This window comes from Sceloporus undulatus, chromosome 3, assembly GCF_019175285.1.
Source record: "Sceloporus undulatus isolate JIND9_A2432 ecotype Alabama chromosome 3, SceUnd_v1.1, whole genome shotgun sequence".
Lineage (NCBI taxonomy): Eukaryota > Metazoa > Chordata > Lepidosauria > Squamata > Phrynosomatidae > Sceloporus > Sceloporus undulatus.
In genome coordinates this window covers 32022997-32047615 of record NC_056524.1, presented here as the reverse complement: position 1 = coordinate 32047615, position 24619 = coordinate 32022997, and the positions used below count along the sequence as shown (strand labels likewise).

General features: G+C 39.0%; 1 protein-coding gene across 3 annotated transcripts in view; it reads left to right on the top strand.

Annotated features, from left to right (window-relative positions):
- FLT1 (fms related receptor tyrosine kinase 1) overlaps positions 1–24619 on the top strand; it is a 202424-nt gene that overhangs the window by 133932 nt on the left and 43873 nt on the right. For all 3 annotated transcript variants that reach the window (XM_042457573.1, XM_042457574.1, XM_042457575.1), the window contains exons 13-15: positions 3919–4206; positions 10215–10361; positions 13701–13832. In XM_042457573.1, the coding sequence (XP_042313507.1) occupies positions 3919–4206; positions 10215–10361; positions 13701–13832 (567 nt within the window). The remainder of the gene's footprint in view (positions 1–3918; positions 4207–10214; positions 10362–13700; positions 13833–24619) is intronic.

Below are 24619 nucleotides of genomic sequence, written 5' to 3'. Positions count from 1 at the left end.
TCCTTCCTTCCTTCCTTCCTTCCTTCCTTCCTTCCAAAATCACCTACTTTCTTTAGATAACAAAAGAATTAGACAGAAAATTATGGCAGCACTTCAAATAAAATGGCACTTTGAGCATTACCAAAGTGTCTCTAAAATCTATTAGGTGCACAATATACCATTTCGCATTTCTTTGGTCTTTTTTGTACAATGACCAACTCAAAATGTGCCAAACTCAGAATGATGAATAAGAAGCTGTAGCTCATGTGTTATGCCATAAATTGTGCAAATAAGAATTTAGTTCAGTAAACGTGTTCCTCAAGCTAACATCAGTATAGTACTGAAAACACAGCAAATGAGAAATGGAGTACTATCTAGCTCTAATGTTCACAGCACTTCAAGAAACAAATTTAAATATTGGTCAGACTGCTAAAAGCCTCTACAGCTTATAAAACAAGTCTTAAGCACATTCAAAATAATTTCATACTCTCTATAAATCCTTGCAAAAGCACAAAACTTCTAATGATAGCTTTGTAACTGAAATGTGGATCCATAATTTGAAAGAAAAACACATTTCACCAAGAGATAAACTATTCAAGGAGATGGAGAGGGAATTGTCAATGAGTGGCAAGGGATTCATTCAGCCATATAAAAATCTAACCAATTACGTTTACAGTTAAGATTATTATGTATACCATGGGTGGGAATCATGTGACCCTCCAGATGTTGTCAGACTGCAGGTCCTGGCAGCTCTAGCCAGTGGTTTGAGATGCCCTGAGAAGGCTCTGTGATTCTCCCCCAATGTAAATCAAGTTATATTCACAAAGAAAAAGCCAAAGGGCGGCTTCCAATTTGTATTTGAATCAAAAGGGCTTTTGGTGCACCTTCACACATGCCCACATACCCTCATAAATCTTCTGTATAGATTTTGATGGTGCAGTTTCCCCAAATGTGCAAATACAATTGTAATTATCATTATAGTTTCTGAATGCTTTGTGTACAATGTCACAATTTACATCTAAAGATTTTCACTGTTGTAGAATTCGCTACACTTTATAGTTTCTCATATCTCGGGGATAGCCAGTGGAGTCACTAAGGAGATGAGATGTGTTGACTGCATTGAGTGACACCTCAAAGGTGGGGGGCCTTCCACACATTGTGGCAACTGGAGGGGGTGCATTACTCTTGCCAACTGGCAGTTCCTTTTGGGTCTAGTGGAGCTGCAGGCTGGCCAGACAATGGAGGTGCAGCAGATTGCTGCAGCTGCCTCCTCCTGTCCATTCTTCTCCACTGCCTTGGGCTCTTTGAATCTCAGCTGTAAGAGCAAAAGCTGCGGAGAAGCCCAAATGAGAAGTGACTGTGCGATAAGCTGTTTGGAAGCTCACACCAGCTGCTGCCATCCATCCATTCTTCTCTGCTGCCTTGAGTTCTCTTGGCTGAGAAAGCCCAAGGCTGCAGAAAAACCCAAATGGGAAGAGGCGACATGGTGAGCCAGTTGTAAACTTACTGTAGTTGGTATCACCATAATTGGTGCCATGAGGGTGGATGGTGAGCGGCCCTTCAAACTTGCTACTTCTTCTCCTTCCACCGTCCCCTCCTGCTCAATCTCCATCTTGTCTCCCCTGGAGTGACTACTTGCTGCAGGGTGACACCATGATTTTACCACACTGTGGTGACAGCAGCCCTAGGTGATCTCACTGTCTGCAACAGTGAGGATCTAACAATAAATCTGTCCTACCAGTCCTTTTAAAAAAATCATACCTAACTTTTAGTAGCTATCAATAATTTATTTTATGTGACACCCTCTAGTGACATCACTGAATCTGCAAAGCTGTCACCATAGGAGCAGCCTCTAGCAGCCCCTTCCAACTTCCTCCCACTGCTACCACCATCTTGCCTGTCCACCTGCCCCAGCTTTCTCCTCATCCCATCCTGCTACCTCTCTCTAGCCTAGAGAGTGATGTACCACCCTCTCTTCATCCTGTGTGTCTGTTCATGTGTGTGTTGGGAGACATTTAAATTACCCTCACTTACTCATGATCACTCACTGGGAAACAAACAGAGAAGGGGATTGGATGGGGGAGCCATCCAATGAGAGTGCAAAGGGAATGGTAAGACTGAGAGGGCAAAAATGCTATTAGTTGATAGGTTTATACATAATAAATAATAATAATAATAATAAAATTTATTTGTTTCCCTGCCTCTCCCAGTGGATCGAAGCGGGGTTACAGACTAAGTAAAAGCACAAGGTGTTTACCTCAAAATTCAATTAAAAGCAACATGTTGGGGATGAGGGTGTGTGCAGATGCTGGAGTCATCTGACCTAAAATATTTCAATCCAGATACTGTATTAGACTAAATGTGATTTGAATTTGGGCAGGGGAAATGTGTGACTATCAATACAGTTTGAGTCCAGTTTGTTATGAGTGCATTTGGCAGTAACAGGGTGAAACTGGGGCAGAATACTGCACACTGGAGCTAGATTATTTTGCTGGTGTGGATTCAGCCCTCGCTATCCCATAGATGAATAGTAGACTTTAGTAAGTGTTATATGATGTATGGGAATCATCTGGCCCTCCACTAGAGCAGATGGCAGTTGCAGTTCAACGGCATCTGAAGGGCTGCATAGTTCCCATCCATTCTTAATACAGTGGACACTATTATGATACCCCTAAAAAAAGCTGCCTAGAGCTGGTGTGGCACCGACAAAGGGCAAAAATAATAATAATAATAATAATAATAATTTGTTTTATTTATATACCGCTATTCCAAAGATCATAGCGGTGAACAGCAAGTAAGCTAATTAGCAAGTAAGCTAATTTGCCCCCAACAGTCTGGGTACTCATTTTAGCGACCTCGGAAGGATGCAAGCCTGAGTCGAGCTTGGGCCCTTTTGCTGGTCTTGAACTCGCAACCTTGTGGTTTTGAGTGAATGGCTGCAGTACAGGCATTTAACCACTGCGCCATCAGGGCTCCTTAAAAATGGGTGGCATGGAGCCACCTGTCTGTATTCCCCCTGTGTATTCAATGACAGTATACTGCCTTTGAACCTGGAGAAACCAGAGGGTCTTTCCCGCACCAAATGAAGATGCCAAATTTCCATTATAACTGATATTTTTAAATTGAAAATGCAGACAATTTCTTAATTTCCTAGACTTTGATTACCATTCTGGCCAAACAAGCAGCAACATAGTTTTAGGACCAAGAAAAAATTGGCAACATCCTTCTAGTTTTTGAAATTTAGACTGTATGTAAGAGACAAAATAAAAAGGTGAATACTAATGATGTAAACCACCAATGAGAAATGCTGTTTGATCAGCAGAATACAGACAGATTTTGTTTTGCCACTGAATGGGTGGTTTACTATTGGGAAGGTAACCATAAATGGATTGGATTCAGGATCTCCTTTTCTTTGTTGGACAGGACAATGCATCCATCCAGTTTCCATGGATCCTTCTACCCAAGTGTTCCCATTCAATAGCTCATGCTCTGGCTCACTTTCAGGTGGCTAGAGGAGCTACTGTTAGGAACAGGGGCCAGCAAAGTTTTTGCTAGCCTGCTTGCATGTATTTTAATCTGTATCCAATTCAAATTGGGTACAATAAAATCAATAAAAACTTAGTCTAGTTACCCTTTGGGCCTTGATTCTAGAGGTCTTGCTTATGTATTTGTTTAATGTTGTTGTGCACTGGCTTAGCCAAATTGCAATAATGTAATATTGATTTATTTTATATCCCACATTTCTTCCATCATAGTGCTCAGGGTAGCATATACATAGCTAGTCTGCCTTTTATGCAGGCACTAGCCAGACCCAGATACCAATGTGCTTGGCACGTGGCAGAACATATTAGGAGGATGAGAAGGATGAGTGGTGTGCCCTAGAAATGATGTTCTTTCAAACATTCTCCTGAATTAAAATTAAGTTTTGATTTTTGACAGATGTTCCAGATGGATTCCACATTAACCTAAAGAAAACACCTGTGGAAGGAGAAACGCTTGTGTTGTCCTGTTTAGCCAACAAACTTCTATACAAAGATGTTGCCTGGATATTACCAAGGACAGTTAATCAATCAAGAATAAAAAAGCCAGCCACTAAGGAGTATTCCATTGATCTCACTCTCATCGTTAAGAATGTTACACTTGAACATTCAGGTACCTATGCCTGTCGAGCAAAGAACTTGTACACTGGAGAAGATGTGATTCAAGAGAAAGACGTTACAGTCAGAGGTGAGCACTGTAACAAAAAGGCTCTTTTCTCACGGATCCACAAATTTAAGAACGCAAGGAATGATTGTACAACACAACACAATATAAACCATTAAAGGACTCACTAAAAATTGCCAGTTCTCTCGTATAATCTTGATTGATTACTACTGTACATTTTCAAACACGAGAGGTTTGGACACATAGAAGGTGTAGCAATGCAAAAATGAACCAAAAAAGAGTGGAAAAAAACTGAACAGTAAATCCCCAAATCTGGGCTTCCAATTTGGCTCAGAAAGATTATTTCTGCTTAGACAAAGATGTGGAAGGTGGGATTTGGAAGACTTCCCCACCCCCTGCATTGAATTTTGTGTGTTATGTTGTATTGTTCTTTGCAGTCTCCCACCAAGTGCTAATGAAAAACTTTGGACCCACCTTCTCTTTGGCTTTGATATTCAACCTCCTCCCAAGTGTCAAAGCTGGATAAACTGAAAACTTTTTTTAAAAAAACTTAGAAAAACGGCTGGCTTTGGTCACCATTGGACTTTTGATAAGTTAACTTTAAAAGTGCAGAATAAGCACAGCTCAGTTTGAGAGAATGATTGGACTATGGTGTAATTTACTCCTTGTGGATTTATAAATATTGCCTGCTGAGCAAGTTCTTATGCTTATTTATTTGAAGTCATTTTTTCTACATTAAATATATTAATCTTTTTTTTTAACAATTCTTCTCAGGGAAGGCTCTGAGGATGCAGAATAAGAAATAAACACATTGAAATAAGACACATGGTCTTGGACTGTTTGCATAAATTAGACTATTTAAACCCACCAGAGTTGGATCATCTTTCATTGAAGAAATAAATTGAGAGTGCTTTTTGAAGTAGCCATCCTTTTGGTTCCCTTTAAAATCACACATACACAACAAAGTTGCTGTTAAAAGTGTGTGGACTCTATAGGGAACTCTTTGACCTTGTGACAGAAAGATATTTGGTTATTACAGTAAAACAGAATCACTATGTCCGCCCCTGTCACTATTGATAAAGTTTCAGTCAGCACAGAAAAATGTTTAATACCTTTAAATGTAAATTTAAGGCTCTTCATGTGTGGGTATGAGTACATTTGTGTATGAACTTACATATACATGCCACACATTATTTTGTTTTTATACTGAAATGATAATAGGATTTCACACGGGAATTTTTTAAGGAAAAAACTACTGATGGAAAATTAAAAGTAATTTATCATTACTTTTAAGCATTTCTTATTCTCTTTTGTGATTTTATTTCAAGGTGTTTTGTATAATAAAAATCTGTATAAGGAAGAAGTTACTATTTTTAATAGATCTGATAACTTTATTTTTTTACAATGCGTATCATTATTATATTTTGGAAGGGTGTTCATTTATGATTAATTATGATATAGAAATTTTAGCCAAGCACGTGAGGATCACAATAGCAAGAGCAAAACTGGGAACAAAAGTGGCTTTGCTATTGAAACAAGAGGGTGACAACATGACAATTTCTTGTGCCTGAGAACTCACCCACCCATTTCCTCCTTTAAGGTAGCAGGACCGTGTCCCCAGCCAAGCTTGTCGTTCACGTGGGAATTGCTTTTGTCAAGTGTGAAGTGGTAAACAATAGCATTTCCCCATCATGCCAGTTTTGTGGAGCCTAAAATGCTCTGAAAACAATTAGCTACCTGGAAGTTGTCAGGGTAAAGAAAAGAATGATTGTTCCTGTCTTGAAATTTCACCTATAGCCTTCTTGTATACAGTAGAACTTTTAAAAATTATTGCCATGGTGGCTCACAGAAAGAATGTAAGTTTCTGTGAAAGAACTTTCAGTGGCTCTTTCCAATGTGGTTATAAAGCCACTTTAGCTATTGGTAATTAGCATTCCTGTGACAGCAAATATTACTGTTTATTTGTGGAAGAAATCAGGAAAAGGCCTCATCTCAGTAGAGATGATATGTGAAAAAAACATTTTATGGCAAGATACAGGCCAGAGTTTATGAGTTTCTGGTAGCTTAAAAACTAAAATTTAGAAGTTTGCTGAAGAGAACTAAGTTGCAGAAACTCAGTTGACCACATGCTGATTCTGAGCTAGCTCCACAAGATAAACACAAAAATGATTTCCAAATTGATCCAGGGATTTCATTTAAAAAAAATGTTCACCTGTAGAATTAATGGACATTATAGTAAGTCCTAGGAGGAGGAGGGTAGCCTGACCTCTATCACATGCAGTTGACCAAAGCTTCAATAACCATAACTGCAGAGGTGTAAATTATTGTTCCTGTGGTGTTGTCCAAGTCGGAACATTTGAAAGAATCTTGATAGTATCATGTAAAGTGAAGAGCTTAGAGGACTGTCTTTTGCAGCGTGATTGATGCATTGATCCTACTGCCAGTATTACTGCAAATGCACTGGAAAGGGTTGAATATTGTTCTTTTCTGGATGATTTATCATTTCAGTATATGACATGGAGAATAATAACTGTAACATAAGTTTGTATTTCTTTTTTAAACTGCATGTTATCAGTTCAATTGTATATTTTACTGACTCATAATTGGTAACTGGTCAGATAATATAAGCTGCCTTATAATGACATACAAGTGTTAAATTAAAAGAACTGCAAAATAGAGGAGTTTAGAAATGTTGAACATTGTCTTTGTTGGTTATATTGTTTTTGTCGGTTATATTTATGTATAGGTGGGTTTTTTTCTGTCTCAGGGTTAATTTTCTTCTCTTTCTTGCTACTCAAAGCCTAGGAGTAGCAAAATCACTGTAACAGAGGTATTTTCTATCTCCTCTGTGGTTCCCTTCATGTTTTGTGATCAGAGTGTACTAAAAGGCCGAAATGTCATCTGTACATGAGAGTTGCACAGAAGTTCACTTTTGATTTTTATGATGAATTGGCCAAATTATTTTTGCTATAAAATAAAACAGAGATTTCTACCCAAGTCAAACGAAAAGAAAAGAGTTAAGCCATTTGGAATGCCTGTGGAAATCCCTGCCTGTTTAGTTCAGAAAACTAAAGCGTAAGGGAAACAGCTATTTCTTGCTTCAACAAAGCATTTCAAAATCAGTTACGTACAGCAGCAACTGTTTAAAAATATGTGAAGAGTGATGCAAGTAATTTTGAGTAAGAAAGTGTTTCTCAATATGGAAAAAATGTGTATGGCTATAAACAAATTAAAATTAATCAGAAATAACAATCAGATTGTGTGACCTCTGGTTTTTCCCCCCATGTGTTTACTGTTTGCCTCAAATGACTTGGTTGTGTTGTTTACTATAATCTTATGGAACACACATTCACACACATGATTGAGTTTATAAGCTTCAAATAGGCAGACCTGTTTTCAAATATAATTATTTGGGGGGGGGAGGAAATAAAATAAACAGTCTATGATTGATTATATGTCACTGTGGAGGAGAAAACATATGGGGTTTTCCTGATTACATCTGGGATGTGCTCTATAGCCACATTTCATATGGGCTATTTTGAAAACAAGTTGCTATACTGCACCAAGTTTAGCATCTAGTTGAGTTCAAAGTAGGTGAAACAAGGTCTGATAGGTACTCTGTTAAGTAACTGGGATTATTCTTAAAACAACTCTTTAATTTAATTTTTAAATATTTTAAATTAAAATCTTGCTCTTTCAAATGAGAGCTGTAATTAGTGAAAATAATGAAAATAGTGCCTCAGTTCTCATAGGAATCCAGCTATCCTACACAGGAAAGAAATTGCCATCACAAAAGAGAGTCAGATGCTGGCCTAGATCTCCCCATTATCCCATGACATATTATTGCCAAAACAAAAAGTAACCACCATGCTGCCCTAAATATCTCTCATTTTGTTGGATTTTGAAAGCTAATAAGTGTTAAACGTGCTTAGCACCTAGATGGGAAACAGTCACCAAAAACAGGAATCTCCAGGTAGAGCTATAAATGAATCTGGCCTGGAGACCTTGAGAGATGCTCCCACTCCCAGATTTGACAAAACTGGTCTATATAGACAATAGTCTAATTCAATATAAGGGGGCTTTATATGTTTCTACTGAGTTTCGTTAAGCATTCTATTCTGCAAAATAAATATTCCTTGTGGTCACAATAAACACTCACTTAGAAAGCTTTCTAGAGTGTGCACCTGAAGAGTGAAGTAAATGCAGCCAAACTGGAAATTCAGAGAAATCTACTGCCCTTTAGTTTGTAATGATTCCTCCCTCCCCCCTCAAGAATCTGCTGTCATATATTCAATCAAGAATGGCCCAGCCATTGGCAAGAGTAAAAGGGTGTGATTAGAAGTTTGCAAATTCTGGGCAATTACTTTATTTATTAATGTATTTTTAATAGCTAGTGTAAAAGGGAGGTGATTATTGGACTTCTCTATTTAAGATTAGACCAAATAACTTGACTCAGTACTATGAACTTTGAGTTGGGGTGGGATGGGGACACCATTTACTGCTGGGCTTGGGGACCAAAGTGTTTTATGCTAACATTTTGTACAACAAGTTACCTGAGAGATTCAGTTGCTTCAGTAAATATAATATAAGAAAATATATAAGAAAATATAAGTGGAAGTTGGTTGTCTCAAAGATCTGTATTCAGTGCTGGATCTTTCTTGGTGGAATAGCAGAATCCAGCATAAATGGGTGGGAACAGATGAATGATGGTCCCTTTCCACTACAATCCCCCTGAGCACCACACAAACCTGCTTAAGAGGGCTGGGAAGCTCTCTGGAACCAGTTTTGGACTAACTCTATGGCTGCTGTGGGAAGCCTAACAGACACAAGATCCATGACATGCACCAGTATTGTATTAGATTGAAGTCACAACATCGTTATTTACTTAAGAAAACAGAAAAATCACAAATAGTATGGGAAGGTAGCAGGGATGTAGCCAGGATTTTAGGAAGGGGGGCGGGGTCCAGACTAAGTGCCACCATTATAATGGGGCATGGGCATGGCAGTGCAGCAGCACGCACCATTCTTTTTTCTAATGGAAGGGGGAGTCTGGACCCCAAGGACCCCCCCCCCTTAGGCTACGTCCCTGAAGGTAGGGTAAGTTGATAAGAACAATTGAAACAGATAACCACTTTATGTGGCTGATGATTTAACATATTGGCCAGTTTGTCTGAGGAATATTTATTTAGGAAGGGACACCTTTTCATGCCTTACTTTCAGATGTGCAGAAAAACATATAGCAATCCATTTAATTCTAAATTTGATTCATGTTGTATAAAATTAAGGTACTGGAACTGTAGCCTTGAACATGATGGATGGATTTTTATTAAAACATGGTTAGTCTAGAAGATGGATGACTATTAGCAGTTAAACATGGTAGTGGTAATTTGAGAAGTTTATATGCTGCAAAGCTCCCAAAATACAATAAACCTCTACAATGCACATTGGATTAACTTACTGACATGTCATGGCATTTGGTTCAACCACCCCACTCTTTGATGTCCAACTAACCAATAGCTCAAACTCCCGAAGGCCTGTTTATATTCTCTAGTTTTGAAATGATGTTGGAGCGAGAGAGAGAGAAAAACTGAATTATACAATACTAAAAACTGAAAGTGCATTCCCAGTACAAATAGATTATGGCCTTTTATATCTCCCTATAGTAAAGTAAACATTTGGTGACATTAGCAATTTATTTTTCTGTAACTGTGGTACATTTCCCCCTGGGAACTGAACAAAATTTGTTTTTTCATTTTAAGAAAAGCACCAACAGAATACGGCTGAGTTGGCTATTTTGTGTGCTGCTCCTTATAATTTTACTTCAAACTAATTAATAGGTATTATTATCGAAAGGGGGAAGAACCAATAAGATTATTCTTTCCCCAGATTTTTGGTGGAAAAGTTTGCTCATCATCCACAGATTTGTAGCTCTCATTCCCATAGAGCAACACTTCTTTACATCAAACAGTTGAGAAAGCTACAGCATATATAAGGCAAGCACAGGATTAAATACAAAGAAAGACCCTTATGACCAGGAATGTACTAACTAATCTGTCAATGTGTTTTTTTAGCCCAGGAAGCACCGTATCTTCTTCGGAACCTCACTGATCAAGTGGTCAACACCAGTCACTCTGTTAGTTTGGAGTGTCATGTTCATGGTGTGCCTGAACCTAAGATATCCTGGTATAAAAACAACAAAGAGATTCTTCAAAAGCCAGGTGAGTCTAATACTTGCCATCTTTTCCTTCCCAATACACTGTATTTTCTTGATTGCCTGCCCCATCATTCATACCCCAATTCCATGTTTCTGAGCAGGGTTGTAAAAATCATCATGTGCTGTTGTATCACAATTTGTGTCACCCCTAGCTAGTGGTTTGGAATCATGGGAACTCCAGTCTGTCAAGATCTGGAGGATAATACGTTTCCCACACATAAGACTGGTATAGCTAATTCCTACAACAATCTGGATATCCTTGTGATTGATAACTGCCTATTAGATGGGAGTTGTGCTTATTTCTGGTGTCGCAAATTAATTTCAGCAACAGAGCCAGCCAGAAGATTTACACTTTCATGTAGACTTTCACCAAACTATTGCATATGAACAAAAATTATAAGTATAATAGATAGAATAAATAAATATTTAATTATTATTATTTTACTAAATCCAGAAATAAGTCACTAGAAGTCACCTTTCCTCATGTTAGAACTAGCTTTGTGACCATAGTACCAATCCAGCCACTGTTGCTTCAAAGCTCCATGTTGTTTTTTTAAAATGTATTTATTTTGATTTTGTAGGTTTCTACCCCACCCTTCAAAGACAATTTTTCCAGAGTAGCTTGCAGAGAACAAATGTTGAGGTACTTCCTGCTCCACAGGAAGTAACTGCCTTCTGGAAGTGCCTTAAATGTACTTCAAGGATGTTTAGATCAAATGTATTCTTGGCACATTTTAAAGAACCTTCCAGTATAAGCAATTTGCCAGGTTCTACAACTCTAGCAGCTGCCACCCACCCAATAGGTTTAATATTATGTCCCATGTCTCTAGCACCCCTCTCCATTTTGCATGGCATAGCTGTCTTTAAAAAAATAATAGTTTTGTTAGGAAGAGTAATACAATGTGGTTTCCCTGCAACAGGTACTTGAGACCAATTAACTAAGAAATAGAATGTGAATTCATACATTCATGTTGAACGCCAGCTTGAGTGCAAGAATGCAAGACTGAATGCCAGCTTTGCCACTCTCCATCAGAAATTCCTTGCTCATTGGACACTAGCATATCAGTGATAAGAACTTCTCCCTCAGATTCTAGTCTTATCTGTGCAGAGAAGTTTAAGGCTTTTTAAAGACGTGCAAATATTCAAAAATGCATTGAATATCAAGGCATCCATTGATATTTCAAATGTCAGTCCTGAGATTTCTGGACATAAGGATCAACATCCAGAATAGTAAGGAGCAAATACGGCATTCCTGACACTCTTCCATGCTGGGAAGGGTGGGTGGGCGGGTGGTAGAATTGCCTTGGAGTTCTCAGGCACAGGATGGGTTCATCATTAACAATGCAAACTGCTATCAAAGAGTGGGTTACGAAACTATGCCAACATCAGTGTGACACATTTAATAGAAAGGGCCACCATGACGTATGAAAGCAATGTATCATGAATTTTTAAAACAGAATTTCAGCAAGGGATATTGGGTTTTTTCCTGTAAGTTTCTTTTTGGAAGTAAACAGCAATATTGACATATAGGAGAGATGGAAACATGTAGCCCTCCTAGTGTTGACGGCAATACTCATTTTGCCATTGCTTTGTAGATTATCCTCATTATTTAAAATGACAGCCATACTCTCTATTGCAATCACATTATAGTCTAAGACAGTTTTTTTTAAAGAGAGACTGATAAGATCTCTGGGAGAGTTTCTTCATGTCACATTTTGTCACAGACAATCAGTGCTATGTCAGTTGGCATCCACCTACCTATTTGTAGCCATTGACTAACTAAAGTGTGGCTTAAACTGTACTCTTGTGCTAGACTATTTGCATTTTGTACACTTCCATCCTCTCTATTTTCCCAAGTTGTGAGAAGTTTCACAGGAACCCACTGTAACAGATGTGGGAAACATTTGGCCTTCCAGATGTTTTAAACTCTAGCTTTCAGAGTCTCTAGCCAGCATGGCCATTAGAAAGGGATAATACCAAGGTACCAGTATAGTGGTATAGTGTCTAGATCAAGGGAAGTAATAGTGCCACTATATTCTGCTCTGGTCAGGCCCCACCTGGAATATTGTGTCCAGTTCTGGGCGCCACAATTCAAAAAGGACATTGAGAAACTGGAGCGTGTCCAAAGGAGGGCGACTAAAATGGTGAAAGGTCTGGAAACCTTGCCCTATGAGGAACGCCTTAGGGATCTGGGTATGTTTAGCCTGGAGAAAAGAAGGTTAAGAGGTGATATGATAGCCCTGTTTTAATATTTGAAGGGATGTCATATTGAGGAGGGAGCAAGCTTGTTTTCTGCTGCTCCAGAGACTAGGACCTGAAGCAATGGATGCAAGCTCCAGGAAAAGAGATCCCAGCTCAACATTAGGAGGAACTTCCTGACAGTAAGGGCTGTTCGACTGGAACAAACTCCCCAGAGAGTGGTGGAGTCTCCCTCCTTGGAGGTCTTTAAACAGAGGCTGGATGGCCATCTGTTGGGGATGCTTTGATTTGGATTTCCTGCATGGCAGGGGGTTGGACTGGATGGCCCTTGCGGTCTCTTCCAACTCTATGATTCTATGATTCTACCAGATCCTGACAGATCTTGAAAGCTAAGCTCTGGTTAGCTAAACTCTTTCAGGTGTGATTAGTACTTGGATGAGAGGCTACCATCAAATACCAGGTGCTGTACGCTATATTTCAGAAGAAGGAACTGGCAGAACCAGTTTTCTTGCCTAAGAAAACCGTAGAAAATTCATTAGGTAGCCATCAATTGACAGGCAATGTAAAGACACATAAACACAGAGACTACAACATCTGGAAGGCCAAACAGCCAGTAAATTTCAATTTTATGCCAATTATGTAATATTTGTTTATAAACTATATTGAACAGGCAGAAGTAGGTACATACCTCTGGACAGAGTATACTACTCATAACTGGCAGTAGGTTTTTTAAAGCAATATAGGCTTGAAGACCAACTGGAAAATTTCAAGTATTTGTTTCCTTGCTGGCTACGTTCTGATGCCCTATACTGTTTCTTTTCAGCCACCACCTAAATGGCCAAGTATGACATGTCTAGTAGCCACTAACCATCAGCAGCCAGCAGGCAGAGGTCTTCCAAAATGAGTGCCCATTAAACAAATATTTTTCATTATTAAGTATATAAAACACTATTAAATATTTTAAAAAAATTTAAAAGTATATAAAGACTAAAAAACAGTACTCCTTATTTTTCTTGAAGGACACCTAACAATCTGTTTGACTGGTCTGCAGTTCAGACTTCCTTTAAACAAAGATTCACTTGGACAAGAAAAGTTTCACATTTATGCACTATTCCTATACATTTAAATGTTTTTCATTCTACAGGTATAATACTAGGCCCAGGAAGCCAGAGTCTGTTGATTGAAAGAGTGCAAGAGGATGATGCTGGCCAGTACCAGTGTGTAGCTAGTAACCTGAAAGGGGTAGTGGAGAGTTCAGCCTATGTCAGCATTCAAGGTAAAGTATTGCATGTTAAGGATACTATTAACAGTGGGTACTTTTTGGTTGGTGTTTCCTCTTCTATTTGCTTATACGTTCCTATCTGCTTTCCATAGACGATCTTGATCGTCCTAGAGAAGCAGGTAAATAGCTTGTTGACTGTGTGCAATATTTTTAAAAAACAAAGTCTTAACAAGAGAAATGCACCAGGTCAAGAAGAAAGCCAAAGGGAAATGCTAGATGAGAATTTGTTTATACTAACCCGAAAATAATCATTACTGCAACCTAATGAGCGTAGGGTCAGGGTAGAAGTAGGGTGTATATTTAGCCTTGTTAGAGACATAGACTTGCTTCATTTCCTGCTCCAGACTGCTAGAGGCCAGGATGAAATATATTTATCATTTTTGTGTCTTTGATTTCAATACAGAGTAATACAACTTGAGGTTTGTCCAGTAACTGAAAATATATTTATAGATTTATTTATTGTCTTTTTCCTGATTTTTAATATCCACCTTAGAAAAAAGAAACATGATAGAATTCTTAATTTTATAATATCATATGAAACAAGTTCTTATGACTGGGTGCTCTAATTATAATGGAAGGTTTCTCCCTTTGCTTGTATTTGCTCTCAGAAGAGATTGGGGCTCCTCTGTTGAGCAACCCCAAATAGCCTCTTGGTTTCCCCTTTCCTATAGTTTAAGTAGGGTCTAGAGTCTATGATGGGGAAAATTTCAATGATGTTCAGTGACATAAGATAAGCATTTAATTCCTTCTCTATCAAGGAAGTGCTTCTGTATACAAATAGACAACTGCATCTAAGGCACTACAGTACTTTCATCCAAAGAGAATTTAATTCAGTGATGCTTCCCTTAGAATTTTTCATTGCTTAGGGAACTGGGAAATATGTGACATTATACAGAGGCCAACTGGGTCATATAAATATGTAATAAAACCAATATTTTAGCTGAGCATAATGTATGCACCCCACCTACAGGAGTAATCCTAGTGGTTTCAGTGAGAGTACACCACTGAATTGCCCCATAATGTGACAAAGTTGAAAGGAAGAAAACAAAACAATTTGTGTTTCAAGCAGGAAGGAAGCTGTCTGCTCTTTGTATTTCCTTAAAAATATATTTAGTCTTTACTGACAAAACTATGTGCTATCTTTTAATCAAAAAGGGATGAATCATAGACTCATAGAATCGTAGAGCTGGAAGAGACCTCAAGGCCCATCCAGTCCAACCCCCTGCCATGCAGAAACACACAATCAAAGCACTCCAGACAGATGGCCATCCAGCCTCTGTTTAAAAACCTCCAAAGAAGGAAACTCCACCACTCTCTGACTCAGCTTGTTCCACAGCCAAACAGCTCTTAGGAATTTATCACACGGGGAAAACTGGAAGAGCCTAAGGTTAATCCAGGGTCATCCAAGGTATTTCACGTAATTTTGTAAAAGAATTTCAAACAACATCGCACACAATCCAAATGCAATTATGAGTCATCCCAGGAATAACTGCATTTGGGAAAATATTGAATTTATAAATCCTTTTCCACTGCAAATTCGCAGTCAATTTGCATTTGCGTTAGTATGAAATGCATCTCTAGTTTGGCCATGGGATTGCTCCCATTAGAAACAAACTACAATTCCCATGATCCTTTGTTGCTATTTTCCTTCCTGTACTCCCTGGCTGCCGAGAGGAAAGCAGCTGTTTTCGGAGAAACAGCAAAGGGGGGGAAGTAAAGATGAGGAGCCTGAGCATTCCTCCTCCTTATTCCTTTCCACCTTTAACTTGGGGGGGGGAGTGTTTCCTTGGAAGAATTATAAAATCTTCCAGCCATGATCCTCTCCTCCCTGCACACGTGCAAACACACTAATGCACAGTGAAGAAGCCAATGGGTACATACTCATGTGATGAATTCATTTGCATTAGCACCACTTTTTCTTTTGGATGGACACTGTGTTTGTGCGTATGGTAAGCTACCATGTAATTTCATAAATTTTCGCATTGGCCCCACTTTTTTCTTCTTTAGGGACGGTGATACATTCCTCCGTGTGAAAAAGTTCTTAGTGTCAAGAAGTTCTTCCCAATGTTTAGGTGGAATCTCTTTTCCTGCTGTTTGCTGTATGTCCTATGGACTATTCAGATCATGAAAATAATCCAGGATGAATCTGGGATGAAACTCTGTTGTTCACATGCATCACAAATGCACCCAATTAAATTTTTTTTGAGGGGGAGGAGGCTGCCAAAGTCTGGATAATTAATACCAAGGGTTTTTTTCTGAGTTTTTCTAAAAGATTTGAATTCTCAGAAGTGTGAAAAACCAATGTGAATAAACTTGGAATTAAACTCTGCATGCCTTGAATGTGTTTCGAATACATATGCACCATTGACTCTATGTTTATTCAAGTGCTGGCATGTGTGAGCAACCGAACTCACAGAGATGTGCAGAGATGCGGTTCCATAGTATTAATAACAAATCCAGAATGTGTGAGTGAGGGTATTCGCATTGTTCCACTAAAAAAAATAAATGTTTGGATGACCCCTTATTGCTCCATCTTCAATGTGGTATCTCCTCAAATATTTAAACAGGGCTATCATCTCAACTCTTAGAATGAAGAGTTGATTCAGAAAGTGCTCAATAATTAAGTTGCCTGATTTATCCATCAACGTAGGATTGAAGAACAGAGTATGGAAAAGTTACTTTTGTGCACTACAGAACTTAGCATTTCCTGAGATATATAGTTGAAATAGTACCTTTTGTGAACCGTTTTGAAGACTGGAGGATATGGAAGTGCTATTTCATGTTCTAATTTATTTTATGCACAAATTAGTCACATCTGTATTTAATAATAATAATAATAATAATAATAATAATAATAAATATATTTATATCCTGCCCTTCCCTTTGGATCGATATCATTCAGAAAGCGACTGAAAATGAATTGTTCAGTGTCATTGGACCACAGATATGTGGTGCAACCACACGTGGACTACTACATATGGTTCTGATTGCTAAATCTCAGAAAAGATATTGTAGAGATGGAAAATGGGTAGAATTATCAGAAAGCTGGAGCTACTCCCCTTGAAATATTTACAAGATTTCTTTAATTTAGAAAAATTTAGTTTAGCAAAACAAAGAGAGCAAGGAGACAGGAGTTCCATGGGAAATGATGGGATACAAATCTTGATGAATAAGATGAGGATGGTGTATGCTGAGAATGAGTGTGGTGTAGTGGTTTGAGTGCTGGACTAAGACTTTGGAAGATTAGGGTTCAAATCCTCACTTGGCCATGGAAACCTATTGGGTGACATCTGGCAAGTGAGTCCCTCTCAGCCACAGAAGAAGGCAATGGTAAACACCCTCTGAAAAATTCTGTGGAAAACAACAACAACATGATATGCTCGCCCTAGGGTTGCCATAAATCAGAAACAATTTGATGGGACACAATAAAACAAAACAAAACAAAGCAATCATGTCTATTGAGTGTGCTTTCTTATATGTGTGGGATACCCTCTTTTTTATTCTTTTTATTGAGAAGGCACTTGGAAAATAGTTTTCAAAATAATTAGCTACAACTAATATTGCATTTTAATCAGTTTGTTTATTTCATGATCTTTTTTTCATTACCTATAATTTCTAAATGTCTATTCCTTCTGGACATCTGATTATTGCCTCCCATACACAAAAGTTTCTCTAGAACAGGAAGGGCTAACTCTTTCAAAAAGTGCTCTTTTGTTCTTTTAAAATTGACCCACTGTATAGATACCCCACTCACTTCCACCACCCTCTGAAGATGCCAGCCACAGATGCAGGCAAAACCTAAGGAATAAATTATTCCAGAACTCAGCCACATAGCCCAGAACCCCAGAGAAAACTATGGACACCAGCCGTGAAAGCCTTCAACTTCACAATCTATGGCATGTTCATTCTTAACAATCAAGGTCAGAATCCTGTTGAGGCCTTAGTTCTTCATAAGTGGATTTAAGTGCAGGAATTAGAATGGCACAGTTGCTTAACATCCCTATCACTTAGAGAGCTGTTGTTACTCTACTATGTTGCAGAGCTAGCCAAGCATCCTATTTGCACATAAATGTGCCATGCACATCAGTGCATGATATACAGTGCTCCCTCGGGTTACGAAATTAATTCGTTCCGCGGCCGCTTTCGTAACCCGAAAAGCCTTCGCAAGCCGAAAACCCATAGGCGCTAATGGGGAAAAGCCGCGTTTCGTGCGAAAAAGCGCCGAAAAGCACCAAAATTTTTTTTCGTAACCCGAAAAAACATTCGTAACCCGGAACAGTTATTTCCTATGGGATTTTTTCGTATCCCGGAAATTTCGTAACCTGGGTATTTCGTATCCCAGGGTACCACTGTACATCTTGTGGTTTTGCCAGTGTCCTGATACACACCTTCACAATTCAGTACAAGGGTTTCTTAGCACCTCTGCTACATAGCTAGGTATGTGTAAAGTGAAGCAATGTTAACAGGTCATATAAAATTTCCATATAGAATTCTGGTGCACATATCTAATAAGCCCACTCTTCTTTGTACCCATCTTGCCATAATTGTATAATTAAAAGTGGGTGGGGAAAAAGCAAAATGGGAGGAGAGCAGAGAGAGAGAGGGAGAAGCCAAGAGTGAAAGATGGGGACAGGAACTTTTTGCTTTAATATCTAGAGCATAACACTGTGTGAGCAACAGGGATGGAAAGAATTTTCAAAGGCTTAAGGCAGGGGGATGAATCAGGAGTAGTTGGAAAACTCTGACATGGAAAATTTTCCCATTCTTGTTCTAACCCCACCACCACCACCACTTCTCCCAAGTCTTTGAATAGGCTATATTATGCCCAGTCTTACATTTCTTCTCTCTCTGTTCCTCCCAACTTATCCATGATGTGGCTGGTGGAAAGATGGGGGCCCACTAAGCAAGGAGGATGGTTGCCAGCTATATTCCAATAGCTGATACTCTATGATAATATCACCCTCTGAGAAGTCTGGATGGTCCCTGGGAGGTCTCAGAGGATCCTTGAATTATCATGCAACAGCTATCAGAACATAGCCAGCAATAAAGAGAAGATTGAAAGGAGGCATGATTTCGCTCTTTAAATATCTAAGGGGCTGTCACAGAGAGGTGGAGACAAATTTGTTCTCTGCTTCCCCAGAGGTTAGGACCAGGTCTAATGGTCTTCAGTTATCGGAGAGTAGATTTTGACTGAACATTGGAAGGAAATCCTTGATAGTTTCAGACAAAATAATTTAATTGAAAATAAAAGAATGAATACTGAATTACTACTCCAAAGAAAATTCAGATCAAATGTCAAACCCAAAATAATAACAGAAGCCCTCTGAAATTCCAACTTATTAAATAAATACAATTTTTTCTGTTACCCAAATAGACCTGTTTATTAAAACCCTACAAAAGGGAAGGGATATTTATTTAGTTAGCTCATTTATATCCCTTCTTTCTCCAAACATGGTACCCAAGGCATCTTACCACAGTTTTTTAAAAAATACAAGTAAAACTTTGGAGCTTATCCCATTAACAGATACACCGGCTTATCTCTTCTGGCTTGAATTCAGGATCTGGGATGCCCCTGGATATGATCATACCTAAATTGTCGCCTATCTAGCTGGGATACGCCACTTGGATGCATCCTGGGTCGAAGTCTCACTCAGCCAGCTCTTTTTCGAAGTCAGGGAACTTCCAACTTCAAAAATTGGCCGGCTGAGTAAGGCTTTGAAAGATACTGTTCCACATAGTGTCACAAGGTCTGGAAAGCTCATCCTAACTAAGTAGCAGATCTCCTAATGGTTGAGGATAGCAGTGGACTGACTTTTGTGGGGCAACTAATGAAAACTCATGTGGTTCTGTTGGGAAAAATCTATCACATTACAGAAAGCACAGAGATTTTGAAGATCTCTGATGAAGTACAATAATCCCCAACAAAGAATTCAGGCAGTCTCGTGTAAGTGGAATTACCTTTCTCACATAATTGAAGTTCATAAGTTCCTGGCACATTCACACTTTCTTTTATGAATGGATCCTTACCAGCAGGGCAAGTGCCTTAGATTTTGAAGTGCTCTTAGTCAAAGTAGACACAATACCAAAGCAGATGTAATTGGAGCAATGACCATGGCTCAGAATAAGGCTGCTTCACTTGTTCATATGACTTGGAATTAATGTTAGCTGCTACCTTTTAAAGAGTTTCTTATTTGAGATTAATTATTTTTGGATTTGTTAGTAAGAGGAAATGGGGTTTAAGCAGATCCTGCCTTGGAGACCTTGGTGACTAAATGTCAGGAATGGAGAGGCATAAAGACACCCAGCATGTGAATAACTGTTTTCTCAACTCACTCAGAAGCAGGCAGCATAGATCTGTGGGTTAGCCAAGGACCCCACAAGGAAGATAATAATCGTTCCTTTCGCCTTTGCCAAGAATGATGTGAGCTAGAGGCCCAAGAAACAAGAGGAGAGACAGAGAGTTCATGTTCCAAACTCGTTCTTGCTGATCCCTTTATCCTTACTGTCTCACTGATGTTGTTGTGTCAAGATGACATTTAAAGAGAATGTCAGAGGAAGAGGGTAAGAACATATCTGTGGAGAAGCTACATATAGTGCCGTGACACAGTCACAAGAACTGAAAGTGTCTTCTACTTTGGAAAGGTTTTATGAGCATCGGAGGAGCTGGATGGGGGAGATATTTTGATGTTCGTGTTTTGGTGGAAAGTGCTGAGTTTTCTTTAATGTTTTCCAGATTTAGATTTTCCCCCTTTTGTTTGTGCTACTTCTACGCTAGATATGACCCGCCACACACACACACTCACATATTTACTTCAGATCATGACCTCATGGAACCTTTTATTACAGGACAATTGCTTTTGTGCTACACAGATAGGATCCAGCTTTTTTTGGTGAAGGCTGCAATGACAACATGGTGTGCTAAACAGCAAGTAGCCAAAATAAGGTATGAGGAAGGACATCAGTACTGAAAAGGGAACTGGGCTGTTGCACTGGTGTAACAGTATGCTGAGATGTTGGCTGGTGTCACAGTTCAAGACAATGCAATTTCTCCACCTGGAATGTCACATAGCAGCATTAGGCAAGAATTTTGAACAGACTGGAGGTGTGTTGGAGTCCTATCAATATGTGACTCTGTATAGATTATGCATGAATCAGTGTGCCCTTGATAAAGGAAAGCTTGCCCATGAACAGCTGGACTTGTCTATTGAGTCAGACATTGTTTTTATCTAGACCATGACCCTAATGTGTGTAGCACTTCCTTGAAATAAAGTAAAGGCAAGTGTGGGCTTCATATTCTGAGCTATCTTGACAGAATGCAATGTTTATAGCACAAATGTTATAAAACACACAGAGTCTCATATTCTACTGCAGCTTTACCTTACCTAGTGTTCTCCAGATGTTATGCACTACAACCCTTTCCATTTTTGGTCACTAGACATATTAGTTGGGGCTGATTGAAAATGCAGTCCAAAACATCTGGGTCTCACCAAGTTAAGGATGGCTGTCCTACTAGATGACTATCATGGAGTCATGGGGTCAGCATCATGTTTTTCTTTCCCCCTCTAACTCCTCAACTTTCTATCCAGTAACTCTCCTCAGAAGATTAAACCAAACATTGTTCAGTACACACCTTGACTGATCCCAAACCATCAGGGATTAATCTATTGCCTTATAATTCCACCCCCTTCAGTTAAAGTAAAGAACAACAGAGTGGTAGCATACAGAGTTCACCTACCTTACCCTGTACATTAAAGAAGGGAATAAATTTGTTTTAGAAGGAATCACATAATGCATACAGGAAAGGCACATGCAAAAATAAATGGAAATTGCTTAGATAAATGCCTTTGATATTGCTTACCAGCAAAAATCTAATACCAGGTCAGTTCCTCAAATTTATTTAATTAATTTCTATGCCACCTTTCTCCCAGGCAAAAAATGGCGCTCCTCAGCACTGAATGGGGATGGCCTGGTGCTGGGCGTCAGAATGGGGCCTTTTGGAGGGCGCTTTGTGTGCAATAAAATCTGTTTTTTCTTGGTCGCACATGCACATGAGCATCCCCTTCCCATGCCCATAATGGGGGGAAAATGGGTGCAATAAAATTCTAGGTTCTGTAGGCTATATTTCAGAGGAAGGAACTGACAGAACTACCTCTGAGGATTCCTTGCCAAAGAAAACCCTCTGAAATGCGTGGGGTTGCCATAAGTCAGCTGGTGACATGAAGGCACACACACACACACAATGGCAGGCTTATAACAGCCTGTCACAAAATTTGACATCTCTATGCTACATGCAAAGTAAGAGAAATGTGAGGTAAGTGTCAAGTGTTGAGCAATTCATTTGAATGAAGAAAGATACAGTATAGTGATGCTTCCACACCCTCTGGAGCAGTCTGTCAGGAATTGGGAAATTCCTTTAAAGCAGGTCTCTACGGACCTTTCTGGCTGTTGTCACGATTGAGCAACAGCATCTGGCCAGGAAGCAGGAGGGAAGTGGGAAGGCTCCTGTTGTGTAAGGCAGCCCAGGAATTCACAGGAATTTGGGGATCTGTCAGTTTGCAATCTGCAAATTTGAGAGCAAAAATGGAAAGTGGTCTTTTTGAAAATGGAAACTAGTAATGTTAAGTTACCAGTCTTAGACAATGTAGGATATTTTTAAGTTTAGTAAGAACGAAACTGAAATGGTCTTGTGGATGGGGTCTGAGTGATGTTAAGAGGTAAGGAGTTGCTGGGTGGATATACATCTAGGCAGGTGATAGGAGTCAGCATGGTGTCATAGTTTGAGCATTGGACTAGGATTCTGGAGACCAGGGTTCCAATCCTAGCTTGGCCATGGAAACCCCGTGAGTGACCTTGGGCAAGTCACACTCTCTCAGCCTTAATGGTAATCCCCCTCTGAAGAAACTTGCCAAGAAAACCCCATGATAGGTTCGCCTTAAGGTCTCCATAAGTCAGACATGATTTGAAGGCACACAACAACAACAACAGTAACAGCAACAACAACAACAATGGGCTGTCACACAGATCTGTGAAGATAGCTCCATTCAGTGGTTAATGGTTGTAATAATGAGAAGAATTGCTGCTTGAGAACAATACCATACTTTTTAACTGTTCCAGTTTGGCAGGGTAGTGTAGTAGTTTGAGTGCTGGACCATGATTCTGGAGACCAGGGTCTGATTCCCTGTTCAGCTATGAAACCCATTGGGTGACAAATCACATGCTCCGAGCCTCAGGGGAAGGCATTGGAAATTATCCTCTGAACAAATCCTGCCAAGAAAGCCCCATGATAGGGTTGCCTTAGGGTCGCCATAAGTCGGAAATGACTTGAACAACAACAAGAAGTCCTGAATAATCTTCCTCACTCTGCTTTTAAAATGTCCCAGTTTCTCTCTCTTCCCACTTTCCTCCTTTGTTCTTAGCTTAATTCAATTGAAGCAAACAGAATTCAAACATAAAAAGTGGTTTGCCCTTAATTAATTTGGGGGATGGGATGGGATGGGAAGCGAAAGGAAAGGAAGGGCAGAATCTTGCCCTTTCCATAGACTCTGGCAAAAGCACACTTCTGCTGCCTCATCCACTTTGTGTATTACTCCTCACCACTGAATCTTCCACATTAAAATACTGTAGCATGTCCTGTGAGTTTGTGATTGCTCTTGAGCTTTCCAGGTGCCTGGGATGACATGGTTTTGTTGCTTTATAGAACTGATTATGAAGTGATTATTTCAGGGCCATTAAGTTGAAAACAGTGAAGTGTAGCTTTCAGAATTCGCTATGCTTTGGTGTGGGAATATTGCTGGTAGTAATCCTAGCAACCAGAACCCACAACTCCTTCACTGTTGAGCACTTTTTAAAATTTATTTCAATATTTATAGGCTATATTTCAAAGTTACCCCTTCCAAAGGGGTTCACAACATATTATATATTACAGATATAAAATCATCAAACTGAACGCAACACATTCAAAATTAGAACTTCAGCAACAGCTGAAAACAGTATCAGGAGAATAAGATCTTAAGATCATTGCAGTCTTAGTATCACTTAGAAACTGAAATGAAAAATAACTGCTAATCAGAGTAAACATAATACTGGGTTAGAAGGATTTATGATGTGATTACTTACCTATGTTTCTATGTTCTTAGTGCTGCCATATCTGTTATACTGTGTCTATATCTATATGCCTTTATATCTCCATCTCTATAGATAAATAGCCACAATATAAAGTTGGGCATTTGTTGCACTGTGTTGCATGTAATAAACAGGGATTATGAGAATTCAATTTTGGATATAAATTTTATATATATACACACACACACACACACACACACACACACACACACAATTTCACTGCATGCAGGCCTGAACCCAGCCTCTCTGTGGAAGTACATAATTTTTTGATCTTAAAATGCAGTTCTTACAAAGCAATTCTTACCATGCAAAACAATAAAGAATACATAAGAAAAAATGCATGTCAGTGGAAAATATATAATTGCTAAAATACACACCAGCATGTTTTAGTCACTGGGAGAAAACTGGGCATAACTGAAAAATGTGCCCTCATATGCTTGAAAACTATGCACAGAAATATAAGGAAAATAAATGCTTATCCCAAGTAGGAACAAGGTTCAACACGAAAATTAGAAAATCTTGGTAAGTTTGCATTTTGTTTATTCACACATGTATATGGGATTGTCCAGGGGACAGCCATATTTTCCACTACTCTTAAAAAACTCTTAAAAACTCTTGAAACCACTATGTATTTTAATCTTCCTTCAGTATTCTATGTG